Source organism: Oxyura jamaicensis, chromosome 4 (assembly GCF_011077185.1).
Source record: "Oxyura jamaicensis isolate SHBP4307 breed ruddy duck chromosome 4, BPBGC_Ojam_1.0, whole genome shotgun sequence".
NCBI classification, from domain to species: domain Eukaryota; kingdom Metazoa; phylum Chordata; class Aves; order Anseriformes; family Anatidae; genus Oxyura; species Oxyura jamaicensis.
This window is the reverse complement of record NC_048896.1, coordinates 78,073,574-78,088,096: the sequence shown is the minus strand read 5'-3', so window position 1 is coordinate 78,088,096 and position 14,523 is coordinate 78,073,574. Positions and strand designations below refer to the sequence as shown.

The 14,523-nt window shown below is 39.4% G+C and overlaps 1 protein-coding gene across 4 annotated transcripts in view; it reads right to left on the bottom strand.

Annotated features, from left to right (window-relative positions):
• Positions 1–14,523, bottom strand: part of PPARGC1A (PPARG coactivator 1 alpha) — a 361,421-nt gene that overhangs the window by 8,707 nt on the left and 338,191 nt on the right. For all 4 annotated transcript variants that reach the window (XM_035324741.1, XM_035324744.1, XM_035324742.1 and 1 more), the window contains 5 exons: positions 11,781–12,693; positions 11,116–11,220; positions 10,861–10,981; positions 1,772–1,893; positions 1,266–1,417 (listed from right to left, as the gene is read on the bottom strand). In XM_035324741.1, coding sequence (XP_035180632.1) covers positions 1,266–1,417; positions 1,772–1,893; positions 10,861–10,981; positions 11,116–11,220; positions 11,781–12,693 — 1,413 coding nt within the window. The remainder of the gene's footprint in view (positions 1–1,265; positions 1,418–1,771; positions 1,894–10,860; positions 10,982–11,115; positions 11,221–11,780; positions 12,694–14,523) is intronic.

The following is a 14,523-nucleotide window of genomic DNA, read 5'->3' as shown; positions in this document are numbered from 1 at the left end:
TTATCATTTTTTCTGAAAAGACATCAATTGGTCTGAAAAAAATATATTTGTATTCACTTCCTGCACCGTACAAAGCCAAGGGCAGCAGATACAAGATTTCATTAGCACTGTGTTACAGGGTTATGCAGAGATTTTAATGACTGTGGTCATTTATTCATAAAAAACACAATATCTGATTAATATAGATTCAAAGGCAAATTGTCCCTTGCTATTTTATTCAGAAAAGAGCATCCCCCACACTTTTAGACTATTTATATAGGTATCAGGAAAGCTTTAACATTTAATGAACACTTTACAAGGTAATTAAATAAGAGGTAAGTTTACAATATAATTTCACAGACGATGTTTTAGAAATCTGCATGGTGTCTTTGTGCACATACATAACAACAGTTTTCCTCTAAGAACCTGAACACCTCCCAATATCCTTTCAAGGGGAAGTATCACACCCAGAGCATAGGGCAGAACCATACATTTATGCCCAAACAGAACTGGGGGATTTGCAGGTGAGTTATCACTGCTGGTGTGCACACTTGGGACTGGAGACTAGTGTGCACACTGTCCCCCACCAATGGGACACCAAACACCAAGGCTTGGCTTTTTGCCAAGCTCTCCACTGGCTGGACCCTCTCACATCATGACTGGAAGTCCCTGAAAGGAGACACATTCATAGATAGGTGCTTATGGACAACGTGGGAGCCACCATTGGAGATCTGTGGCCTTTGCTATACTACAGGTCAAATTTGGTCATGAACCCTTCTAGCTTTCAAACCTAAGAAATTATGAACCGCATTTAAGGAGTTTATCTGGCAAGTTCTACAGCACAACTCATAGCAAAGTTAAGAATCACAGTGATTTTTCTGGGAGATTGGACATCCATGTTATTTTCTGTTTAGGGTTCATGTAAATAAATCAAATATTAGACCCAAGAAGCTATTGTACAGCAAAGGATAAGAAAGCAACCAGCAAGTTTATGTGGTGCTATCATTTCAGTTTGGCAATGTACTATTGAATACTGGGCATTTGTTTTGATAATGATGGAAATGGGCTTTAAAAGAATTTTCACAGTCAGAAATATCTGGAAAAAGTCAACATAGAGTTCAGGTTAGTAGACTTTTAAACTTCTTGCAGCAAGCGAAAAACCACCTTCTTTAAACTCCTCACACCATTTCAATAGAAGCAGCAAACAAAAATCAAGCAGACCTTAATTTCTCCTGAATTACGAGGTACCAGTTATGTACTTTAATTCACTAGAACAAAATACCTACCTAGGTCTGCATAGTTAGACTTGCAAAATTGCTTGCGTCCACAAAAGTACAGCTCAAAGTCAGGTTCATTTGACCTGCGTAAAGTGTATCCATTCTCAAGAGCAGCAAAGGCATCACAAGTGTAGCGGTAGGTGATGAAACCATAGCTGTCTCTGTAATTGAAAAATACAGTTGTGAACGAAAGCTAAGAAAAGTTAACACACATTAGTGTAACCCCTTCCTGAAAGCAAGAACTTGCAGGAGATTCAGCAATGGAAATGCCAGAAGTACAACATCCATTTATCAGCATGATTGTCCTGTCAGGCAGCTAAATACTTATTTCTGGGACAGGAAATCTCAACTAGCAAGATTAATAAATAAGGATGAAAGAAAATAAATAAGGTTTTGAACTCAGCATGTCATCTGTCACAGTACTTACACTGGTAACTCCCATACCAGTAATCTTACTGCCATAATTTTTTACATATGGCAGCTCCCAAACAAGAAGTAATCTCAAAAGTTCTTACCCATCATCCTGCAAATTTACTGTGCACTCCTCGATTTCACCAAAAACTTCAAACCGGTCCCTCAGTTCTGTTCGGGTTGTGTCAGGTCTGATTTTACTCACATAGATCACACGGCGTTCTTCCTGTTGAGAAAGAGCAACAGGAAACACGTATTTTTACCAAATGCGTAATAAAGATGAACCTATACATATATGCATACGTATACACACACGGATGTGAAAAGGATGCATAATTATAGTAAAAGTCACTTGTGGAAGACCTACTGCATCCTGCTAGTGAGTGAAATAGTTCTCTCCTGGAAAGCATTTGAAGTATTTAAATGACGCCAGCTTTGCCAGGTGGCGTACTCCTGGAAGGTTTTGCTGTGTTCTGCTACAAACTGATAGACCACTCCCTTCTTACTGCATCTTCTTCCCTTCCAATCTTCTCACCACTTGCCCTTTAAGATTGCAAACTTCAGAACCAGGGACTCCCCTTCTCTTGCAATAAATATGTACAACACTGGGCAAAACCCATCTTAGTTGTGGAGTACTATGAAGTAACACAATAACTGCATAAATGTACCATGAACATTGACAACATGGGTTACAAACATAACATTGTAAGCTCATATGACTCATTAGCTGACTCATCCTGCAACTGGCAGTTCCATCACAATCCATACCTTAAATAGAGGGAAAACTGCTAGAGGAGTCCAGAAGACTACTTTTATTAAAATAAATATTGTGGAGGAGAAGCGAGAAAAATAAAATGTGTCCTGTGGCAACCATTACCTTTCTTAGGAAAAAGAACCTGACTGAATTCCCTGGTTTTATGGGTTTTCCCGTTCCTTTGCATATTCTTTTGACACTGGGAGAAAACAACAAAGACACTTTCAAAACAATCAAGTCGTAGTCATATCATTCCTTCCCGAGTGAAAATGCTCAGCAGAATGACAGAGAGACTACGAAACCCTGCAAGAGTCACTTTGTGAATATTTGTATAAGCACTTTACCAAGGACAAAGCCATTCAGGGAGTTGCAAGAAAAAAAAAAAAAAGTCAGAAAAAAAAAAAAAAGGCAAAAGGAGATCTTCAAACCACTGACCTTAAGGTAATCAGGGCAAAGAAGAATTGGCTACAGATGGGCTGGGTGCTCAGCCCTCCTGTCTCTGATTGCCTCTGGCATGAAGAACCCTGTCACTGTTGGCCTCCTCCTTGTTCCCTTCACTCACCGACACATGTGTCCCATAAGTTGTTCCACCACCAAATTCTCAGCTGGTGTAAAGCTGTCAGTTAGTGGAGCAATGTCAGTTTAAACCATCAACTTGTCCACCTGAGACTTGCATAGAATTTAGGTCCCGAATTCCAAAGGAGCTATACTGACTGCTGAGAATTCAGGACTGTCTTAACCTGGAGGTGCCTAAAGGCTAATGGCACCTCAACTGCAATGCTAAAGGCTCTGGGGACCTAAATATAGACTTGCATTCCTGCTCAGAAACATCCTAGCCTGAAGAGTAAGGTAGCTTACAGTGTTACAGTTCAGATATAGCACAAAATGTATGTTTTCCAAGAGTCCCCACAGAGGCATAAGGTACCAGTCATTCTTGGGAGACAGTCAATAGTCACACCTAAGACAGCAAGACAGGTCAGACCAAAATACATGTGGAAACACATATGGTCCTGATGCCTCTTCTTTACTCGCTCGAACACACATTTGAGATAAAGGGTCCAGAACTGTTCTTAGTTATGGGCATATGAAACCTTGTCTCCCTGTTCCCAGGACAGCACTCTGTTCCCAGAACCTGTTTAATGCAAAATAAATAAATTTCTGCAGCTGGAAGATGAAACTAATATACTTTCCTCTCAAGAGAAACTCCTCCCTAGCATACCAAGTCAGCTATTTTTGCTTACTCTTTTCCCGGCCCTACAAATCTTAGGGGCCTGAATCTAGTCCATCTAAGCTCCTGCGAAAAGAAAGGTAGGAGATCAAAGCCCTAGCAAACAGATCCAAGAATCAAATGCATTCACTTTTTGGACAGAAGCCCTACCCACTAAGGTATGGCACAAACAGTGACCACTGCAACCACCTAGGTTCATTATAGCTCCCTGGTCAGCCCAGTGGAGACCCTGACTGCTCTACCAAAGTATGTATATGCTCTTCTTAACCAATGTGATCAGGGACATATCTGATTTAGGTGCTTGAAACTCCAGCTTTTATTGAATATACAAGGAACCAAGGTGACAGGCTTAATAGTCCTCAGTCGCCCTGCTGGGACAGACACTTCCATTTTGAAATGTTATGCCCTCTAAAGTTCATCGTCTAAAAGCTGCTCTTGCTCTTTGCCATAGCACTACAGCCTGGAAAAGCTATCACAGCTAAAAGAAGGGCAAGTGTGCTCACAGGTGGCCGTAAATTTATGAAGGAGGCGTATTTTACAGACAGCTGCTGCTTTTTAGCTCTGTCTGTACCCTGTCCCAGTCCAGAGCCCTGACTCTCCTGACAGGAGAATGAACAAGGGAATGCAGACAGCAAGCAACAGAAATCTGCATTTCTTCCATTTTCCCCATTCTAATTGTGCTTAGTTTCAGTATGGTTGGGCGCCATAAACTTCAAAACCAGGAAAATCTGCATATGCACAGTAATTACTTTTTCAGACTGTTTTACCAAATCAAGGATTTAACCGCATTGAAACACTTGATAAGAAACAATTCCATTGATACTTGCTATTGAACCTAAATGACTGACCAGATGGAGCAGAACATAACATAGCAGACTGTCTAATATACTTTAGCTGAGATAATACATCTCGACTGAAAAAACATAATGTTTCACTCACTGACATGGAAATTGTTATATTACAGTGTGATGGAAATAACTATTGCACGCTCTTCCATAAGACTGTGCATGCCTGTGCAATTTTTCCTTCTTTTATCCCTCTAATAACTTTTATATATCTAATATCCCTTTAAGACAACTGTAATAAAACAAAAGTGAACAATTAAAAAAAAAGCCTGTTAAACTATCATTAAGGGAATAAGTTAAACCTGCAAAATTAAGGAAATTCAAATTTAAAGCTGAAATGCACCATATGTCCTCCAGTGTGCACACATGAGGAGATGTTCGTTCAAGTATTTTTTTAAGCAGAGAGCCATTATGGTATAAGATATTGGAGAACACAGGCTCTGTACAGCACTGTCTTTGTCTTGGTTAATTTCAGTTTATTTAAAGCAATTATGAAAAAAATGTATTTGTATTCACAGAGACACCTGACTTTTATTCTCATTAATAATAAGAGCTATAGAAGCCTAAAAGATTACAACATACCTCTAAATGTTAAAGACCTTTATTTTATCATAAGTTACGTGTATACGTCTGTATGTGCATATTAAGTATGCTTTTTACTGCACTTGTTAGAGGAGATGATATATGACTTGGGAACCTAGAGAACTGCAGAGAAAAGCTTTTGTTTTCAATTTAATGTGGGCAGAGGGAACCCCCAGGAAACTCCACATCATAGCATTCGTATTTCCCTCCCAAAAGTGCCGATGATTTATTTTGCGACATAAGCTTTAAGCGTATGTAGTTCCTTAGTACCTGCTTTGTCAGGTAAATAAAGTAAGAAAGAAGAGCCTGGCCAGCTCCCCCAAGCCCAATATGTCTGTCTTCTTCTGCTCTATCTAAAGCGCCTTCTTAATTTTGCTCTTTCTTCCTGGCAGTAAGAACACTTGAATAGGCAGATGTGACAGAGAGTCTCAGACTGAAAAGTAGTGTCTCAAGTCTCAAATGAAAATACTAAAGCATTAGCATGCCTAAACTGGAGAAAACTACCAGGATATAGTAGCTTTAAGGATACAAATTCCCCACAACATTCTCTGATGCTAAGGATCTTTTTGTCTTGCAAAGGCTTCCTCCAAAACTTTATTTTGTTTTCCCTTCCTCATTCTTAATCTTTTATTTCACAAAAGCCCAGACCAATAGACATATTAGTATTCACGTTTTCTTATACCAGGCTTCTTCACCCAACATTTGTTTCCTTTGCATGCCTCTCCTTGCCGCACCCTGTGGTGCTGCTAAGCAGGCTCTGTGGGAAGTGCAGGCAACCACTCCAGAGGTGACACCACACTGTGCTGCTGTCCTCATTCTCCCTGCCACCTTTTGTCTGCACATTTCTGGTGCATAGGTAGTTTCCCAAGAGCCAGATAATGCTCTGCGTGAAGCTGAGAGAAAAAAATCCGGGGTTATTTTGAAGCTGAGGTCTGCCACAGGCTCTGCTGCTTCCTCCAGTATGGGTGCCTGGCTGGGTGCACGGCCCCTGCCCGTGTTGCCTTCCACAGCCAGTGCCTTGTCTCCTCTTTCAGTACAAAGCAATGAAGACATTCATCCTTAGAGCTGGAGGCCAAAAACCATTTTGAAAGTGCAATGGGATTGGCAGGGCAGAGTTTAAAAAAGAAATGCTATGAATGGAAGAGCTAGTAAAACTTAAGATTCTGACATACTAAGAAGAAAAAATTGCTTTAGATTCTGTATTAAAGAAGAATTGAGGACTACGTATGACCTGTGTACAAGTACGAATGGCAAAAGGAAGACTCACAAAAACTGGAAAAGAAAGAAAGAACAATATAGGATATTCTCAAATGCAGCTGCGTGGCTGAGGACTGAAAAAGTTTACCCACTCTCCACGGTGACTGCTCAAAAAATAGTGATAAATCAGTAAAACTCAAGACTTAGATAATCCATTTGATACATTTACAGCAACTCAGACAGCAAAGGTAGAATGCCTGTGATCAGGGCCATCAAGATGAGTAACAACAAAAAGATCCAAACTACATTACCAATGTGCATTGGCTCCTTCATTAGTGGGAACTGACTCCATTAGAGGCTGAGTCTGGTTTTAGACTTCAGAGAACCCAAGCACTCATTTAGGAAACCACCTTTCTCCTGCTTTCCTGTTGTAGAGCAATTTATTTTCTTTGAAACCATGTGTTTCTTTCCACTGCAGTGGCCTCACAGAGCATTTATCTTCTTGCATCTGCAAGCTCTCTGGGACAGGGACTCTTGATACTTGCCTCATGTAGGCTGTCAGCACTTATAAATGAAAAACAGTAATGTTAATAGTAATTTCCTACACAGGTATAAAAGCGGATTTTGTTATACCTCCTGGCAGCAGCCAGTCCCCGCAGTAAATGAAGCTATCGGGAGGATGGGACAGTAAGTCAGTAGCATGGCCATAGTGGCAGAGCAGCACAGGTTCAATACCTCAGGCTGTGGGTCAGAGCCTAACCTTCCAGCCCTGATGCACCACTTCAATGGGGAACCCAAAACTCCTTTAACCAAAGGGCTTCAGTGCCCCAGGAGCGCTCTGGGTGTGCTCCACCAGCCTTGCAGTTCTGCTGTGCTTTCAGGCTTGCTGAGCTCTGCTCCCAGTGCTCACAGACCCTACACCACTGAGCTGTTGCAGTCCTTTGGTGAGTTACAGCACTCACTGTAACCTCTCCTGAAATTGCTACTAACCCACTAACTTCACTCAAGCATTGTTGCCTGCTTGTCAGACTCCAGAATTGAAATGTGTTAACTGTATTTCTGAAGCCATGCCTTGGAAAATATTTGCTGCATGGTCTAATGAGCTGCTGCAGCAAAAGCCTGCATACCTCAGAAATTTCCTGGGGTGTATAGGAAGAAAAAAACAGTTCTCAGTCTTCTTGGCAAATCACTGTGATCTGCCTTGGCTACAGGTTGGATCCCAATTTCTACAAAGCCCAGAGTCCTGTCCTGCAGTTGTTTCTGGAGTTTTGTGATGAATGAGTGTGTCTCTGCTATGACCTGGTTAGCACTATTAAGTGAGTCTTGGTGGCAGACCGGCCTTCTCTCCGATGAGCACCCATTCTAAAATGAAATGGGGACCCAGTGAAACAAGTGACATCAACAAACTTAATTATGCGAAAATCTGTTCCATTAGCATCACGACCAAAAATATAAATAAATGAATGGTAAAAGTATTCTGACTTTCTAACTCAGAAATGACTTGTGACATATTGAAGTAATGACATATTTTTCAGGTGACTGTTAAAAATTAAGACCCTAGTCCACAGAAAAGACACTGAATTTCCAATCACTGGGAAAGGGAGGACAGAGAAGAAAAGAAAGAAGAGAAAAATGTCACAGAACCCCTTGAAGTCATATAGCTGCAAGTCTAGATATTACTTCAGGAATCCATTCAGGGAAATGCTAGCCCAGGCTTTCAGCTGATCTGAAGCGACTGCAGCAAATGTGTTGTGTGCACGACTGAACGGGCAGCCATTTAAACACGCCTTTGCCTGGTAGCATGAACACAGGCTTCTAAAACAAGCCTCTCCAGCAGTCTGCCAACATGCCTTCGCATCTGCCAAAATACAAGCTGCTTGCACAATCAGAGGGCACTGCTACACATATGGTTTTGACAGATTAAAATATGTGAATTTTTTTCTCATTTCTTTTTTCTCGGTTTCACACTCTTGTTGTCACATTGAGACTAATTCTAGATATTGAACCAATAAGACCTGCCTGACGGCTTTTAGTTCAGTCATGATTTCTGTTCCCTTCGCTTTGTGCATCTTTTCTAAAACTAACTCCTGAGATCTTAGCATGGTGCTTCTCAAGATGAAAAGCCACCTGCCCTGTGTAACTACACCTGGGGCATTAGTACTGACCAAACCCTGGGGTGATCTGTTAACAGTATTCGGAGGTATGTGGTCTTGAATCAGTTCTTGCAGCATGAGGATGAGCTAGAAAGAAAGGAAAAATATCTCCAATGCAGAATTTATGGAAATCTGAACTTATTGAACTGTAGAAAGAATTCAAGGAAAGAGAGAAGGGATTCTTGCGGCTGAACAGTAAATGAGATGAACACCTCAAGAAAGAAAAGAGAGGCACAGAAGAGGTCCATAACTAAAAGGAGTAAGAAAGGGGACAGAGAATGCTAGACACAAATTGCACCTTTGTTAAATTAGTACACATTTCATCACTGATTTCATGGGATCAAGTCTTCCCTTTCTCTGATGTCTCCTAACCCACATTTATTTGCACAGGGAATAAACTGGCATGATTCAATACAGATTTTTAAAGTAAAAGTGCTGATAGACTTTGGAGAAAGGAGTCAGTACAACTTCATCTACATCTCATGCAGCTCTTACACAGGTGATTGGATTTCAAGTTTTTTCTGAGTTCTATTTATTGATATTTTATAAATATATGATTTGCCACCCCACTAGACCATTTCAGTTCTAATTTATTTATGTTTATTAATACACAATTTCATTAATGAAGTTAATTAACATGACAATGCTCACTTTAGAAGAGAAAATAAATTCATCCTTGGTTTAGAGGAGCCTAAAATTCTTAACATAGAGGAAGTTATGGTGCAGCATATCTATAGCTTTAAATGTTTCTTTTCTTTCCTACCTTTTTCTTGATCAGCTAATAGCCAAACATTTGCTGTTTTAAAGTAAATCAAATTTTCTACTTTTCAGCATGATTCAGATTTATTTATACCAGTAATGTACAGTAATTGAAACGTAGTGAGATACATCCAAGACAGAGGTCTACTTGAATATCTAATTTGTCTTAGATCTAAGAGAGAACAGCCAGTGAAAGTTACTATTGCTAGGAGTTCATCTCTAAGCAGATGGAAGCTAGATATTTTAAAACTAACAGCAACAATTGACTTAAATATAGCCCTTTCTGAAGCCATGCAAAATCCTTCCATTGCCTTTCCTGAGTTTTAGATCAGAACATGTTATGACACTATATTTTATGCTTTACAAAATATAGGTATCACACACATTTTGTAGACAGGACACCTGATGCAGAGAAAAGAGAAATCGTTTGATCAAGCGCACTAAGAACGACAGTAGCAGAGACAAACTTACAAACTAAAGGTGCCTATTCCCTTGCTGAACTTCTTGTTGCCATAGACTACACAAGTCTCTGTCAACCTCTGTGCACTTCCATCTCTGTTGGTGTATTTGTAGAAATGCTGCAGAGTGTGTGGCATATCACCTTTTTACTACGAAGTCCACTAAAGGCATTGGGAAGAGACTATTCATTTTGTCAGCTTTGGATAGAATACTAAGAGGAAATGTGGAAACAAAGATGAAGTATCCCAGTCTGCACCAGTTCATGCAGGAGTAAGAGGATGGCCAGAGCAGCAGTAAAGGGAGCCCACCAAAAGGTCTTAACAAGGGGAATTCAGACTTACAGCAGCTCCCAATTTATCAAAACCATTGTGCAGTTGCCAATAGGGAACTAAAACGGGGCAAAAGCCACCTGTACATTTAGTAGCCATTCTTCTGTGATACTGCTACAACAGCCATGGGAGTTGCTGATGCTCCCATGGGCCTCAGGTATTTTCAGTCATTTCATATAGAACATTGATGAACAAAATAATTAAATAACATATATTCATTATGAAAGGGCCAGTATTAAGTGACATTTTAAAACTGTGTCACTTATTCTGACTATTTATTTTGGTAAAAATAATTTAGAAATAACTGTGTCATAGACAGAAAAGAAAAAATAAATCATGCCTTTGGACCTCAGTTTCAAATTCTGTTATTTATACCCTCTGTATAGACAATTACAGCAACTACAAATGTTGAGCGATCAGTATGTAAGCTGGCTGACTCTTTATATTGCTTCCATAAAGAACACACAAAAAAAAAACAGAAATATAGAAACTAGACATTGACTACTGGCACTCTGGTAAGTGACGTATATAGTATAAGCTGTAGGTTCACTGATAGATCTGTATAAGGAATAGGCTGGGTCACATTTAATTCTTTTTTGTCTGGGATGAAACCTTTTTCTAGAAAATCCTTTTTTTTTCCTGATGAGTAACTTGGAGAGTTGCAATTTACAGAACCTGAAAAAATTAGTAGTGTACAAGCAAACAAAAACTTATGAAAACACATATTTGCCTAAAGTTCAAAATGCTAAGAAATACACATATGCATATTTTTGTATTTTGTTTCATTATAAAGAAGAATGAAAATAAAGTCTCAGTTCTAGCTTTAGAAATCTACAAAAAGAAACAGAAACCTATTTCAAAATGAAAGTTATCTTCACAGTGCTTACAATTGCTTTCTGCCTCTGTCTCTCTCTTTGTTTGGCCCTTTCAGATTCCCGTTTTTCATACTCTTTGCGGTATTCTTCCCTCTTCAGCCTTTCATGCTGATATTCCTCATAGCTGTCATATCTAGGAAACATAACTTAGTCATTAAATCAAGTACCTGCATTTGTTAATGTAAATTTAGTAACATAATTTCTGGAATGCTTCATTATCTCTTGACAACACTGAAAAGCAAATGAAATGTGCACAAAATGCACTACCTGGGTCTGCGACTGTACGGTGATCTGGATCGCGATCTTGCACGTAAGGGAGAACTTCTGTATGCTCGGTGTCTGCAGTGGCTGGACTCATAACAGTGACAAGATCTGCAGGAAGAAAAACATTTACCTCTGTCATTCACTTTGAATCTATTTACACCATCTTCTCCTCAGCTACCTCTTACCTGAACTTAGAATTTCTTCTACTCTACCAGTGAAAATTTCCAGTGACAGTTTGTGATCTCCTAGTCAACTAAGGGGCCTGAAGTGATTTTGCCCCCTTCTGTAATGTTCCTTATTGAGGCTAACACAGAGCAGAATCAGCCACTGTCAACTTCATCTGATAGGGACTGCAGCTAGATTGCCACCGGGCAGCTTGCAGATAATGGGAAAGGTTAGTTGTGTACATCTCTCACCAATTGCTCTGCCTCTGACCTGACTGGCTCCACTCAGAAAGGGTAAATTTGGCAAATTCAAAGGATAATGGTAACAAGTGTTTCTGTAGCAATCCTGTAACCTTCAGAGCTATTCAGCTCAGGGGCAATAAAAAGAGTTGCACTGGATTAAGTTATTTCTTTTTCTAAATTTCTTTCCTTCACGTCACTCTGTTTTTTCTGTTTTCCTTCTTACTACATACAATGATGATATATGAATTTGTTGCACCATACCTTGAAGAGGATCTACTACAGGGCGACCTTGATCTCGATCGGGAATATGGAGAACGGGAACAAGACCTGCGTTGAGGAAAGGACCTTGATCTAGAGCGTGTCCTTTGGGATCTTTGAGAAAATAAGGATTTGGGTGGAGACACTGAATCTCTGCATGGAGAGTTAAAAGAAGAGCAAGAAGGCGATATATCAAATAATGAATAGGCTTGTGTCCCATCCCAAGGGTAGCATAGTTTATCACTTTCATCTTCACTGTCATCAAAGAGACCATCCATTGCTAGTCCTGAATTTATAAACATAGGTAGTTTGGAAAATTGTTCATTACTGTAATCACTGTCCCTTAGTTCACTGGTCTTATCTGCTTCTTCATCAAAAACAGCTTGGCTGGGGTGACCAAAATGCTTATTCAGTTCAGCCCGAATTTCCTGGTCTTGGAGCTGTTTTCTGTTATTACCGAGGGATCCCTGCTTACTTGTCTGTAAAGTCTCTTTCTTGAAATACTGGTCTTGTTCTAAAGAAGAACAAATCTGACACTGCCACCCAGGTGAAGAATCCTTAAATTCTAGTTGTCTGGAGTCCTGAAGTTCCTGGGATATTTTAATGTGTATTTCTGATTTTGAATTCACAGATTGACAGTAGTCATGGTCACCAAACAGCCGCAAACTGGGCCGTTTTGTCTTTCTCTCCTCATGTCCACTGGACAGTACTGTAGTCTTGCTAAGCTGTGCATACAGCTCAGACTGTTCTGGACCCTTCTTGATCGGGTTGTTTCCTTGAGAACTGGAAGACTCACTATAGCGGGGCTTTTTTGAAGGTGGTACAACAGTCTTGCATGATGACTTCGGCTTAGGTGAAGTCCTAAAAGGATTATCCTGGTTGGCTTTATGAGGAGGGGTTGTAGGTGGAGTTAGGCCTAAGGGAAAAAAGAAGAAGGAGGAATAGAATATTTCAAAGCACACAAAGTTCATTAACAAGGCATACACATTACAATAGGTTAAAAAGCAAGACCCATTCTTTGTCAACTTAATATAATACAACTGTTACTGGGAGCAAGGGCATATAGGTTTTGAGACACCAAAGTTCTCTGACAACAATAGCAACAATACTAATACATTGCCATTAATCTTCAACATTATTTCTGCCCCTCCTCTTCCTCCATGACATCCGCCTCTTTCTCTGTAGATTCTGACAGAAAAGATCAAGAGATAAGTATCAAAAGACTTTTTTTTTGATAAAAATCAAAAAGATTTTGATATAAAAATGAGAAGTCAAAAGACTGGCACTATCAAAAACCTACAGAAATTAGCAGACAAAAACCCGAATAAAATGAAGTCCAAGAAAAATAAATGTGTGCTACCAAAGCAACCTGTGGTACACAGAACTCGAATGCAAGGAAGTACAGCAACTCTACCACTTGACTGCAATGACTCTTTGTCTCCACAGTTCATTAACTTAGTAAACCATTGCTAATGTATGTATAATACATTCTTGTAAGCATAACTAATACATTTTGCATGAAATGTGGTTCTGCAACTGAAACCAAAGTGAACAATAGGGCTACTACAACTGTAATGAACCACTGCACTTACAACTAAATATTAGTGGAAGTCACGAAGTAGAGAGAAGAAGTGAAACAGATAAGTATTTCAAGACTAACAACATCGCTAACTACCATGATTTTTCACATAACTACAGTACATTACTTCACTATGGTGAAATGAAATTGCAGGAAGGTCAACAGCCCACTCTAGTAAAACCTGGGAACCAAAGTGACATTTTCCAATTGTTTTTCTAAGGGTAGAATATGTCTCAACAATTCCTGTAAAAATCATAAAAATTCTTTAGACTTTTTAAAGGATAACCCAGGACACCTGTGCAAAGTAACTCCAGCCACTGTTCAGGAAATTGTTATTACTCTTCAGAAAGGTACCTTTTGTGCTGCATTTTAAAAACTTGCTTCTGTCTGATTGAAAGAATTGCAATTCTGACATTATATCTGTCCTAATGTAATTTAGAATTATATATGCTTAAAATTAAATGAATACATATGTATTTTCCTAAGTTAGGAACTGAGATTAGGGAGTTGTCCTAGATTATCCAGTTCATCCTTAAACACTCTGGGGGACAGTGCTGTCCAAGATTTCTTTTTCTAAGACAGGCAATGATCTTTCCATTATTTCCTTAGCAAGAATGAAAAGAGAGTGCAGACACTTCCAGGAAATGTGTATTTCAAACATGGCTACAGAGTTTTGTTTTGTATTTTTATCCATAGAATGGAGCTCAGCAGATCAATGCATATGGAACATGTTTTATAGTGTTTTGTTGTAAAGAAGAAAAGTGTCTATTAATGCATAGTGCTCCCTACGGATCATAAATGGAGACTGGGAGTCCCATTGCATTAGCTGCAATGAATTTGTTCTAGAAAAAAGAAGATAGTAGTACTAAGACATGAATACTTGATGTGAGAAAGAAGACTGATTTTGTCTGAACACTTGGAAAAAATGGTTATGAGCCACCCATGGCTATGTGAAGACCAATGCCACCAAAGTCAGAGACACTGAAACAAAGATGCTGTAACTCTAGTTACTTCAAATGCAAGTTTGAAACTGAAACAGTTTTATGCAAAGTCACCAAATATTTCCTTTAATTTGATTCCTCAGTTTTCATTTCCTTCCCAAAAATTCACTTGAGTAAGCAGTATAGATTTCACACCTTATCGACCTTATCAATAAATATTTTTTAC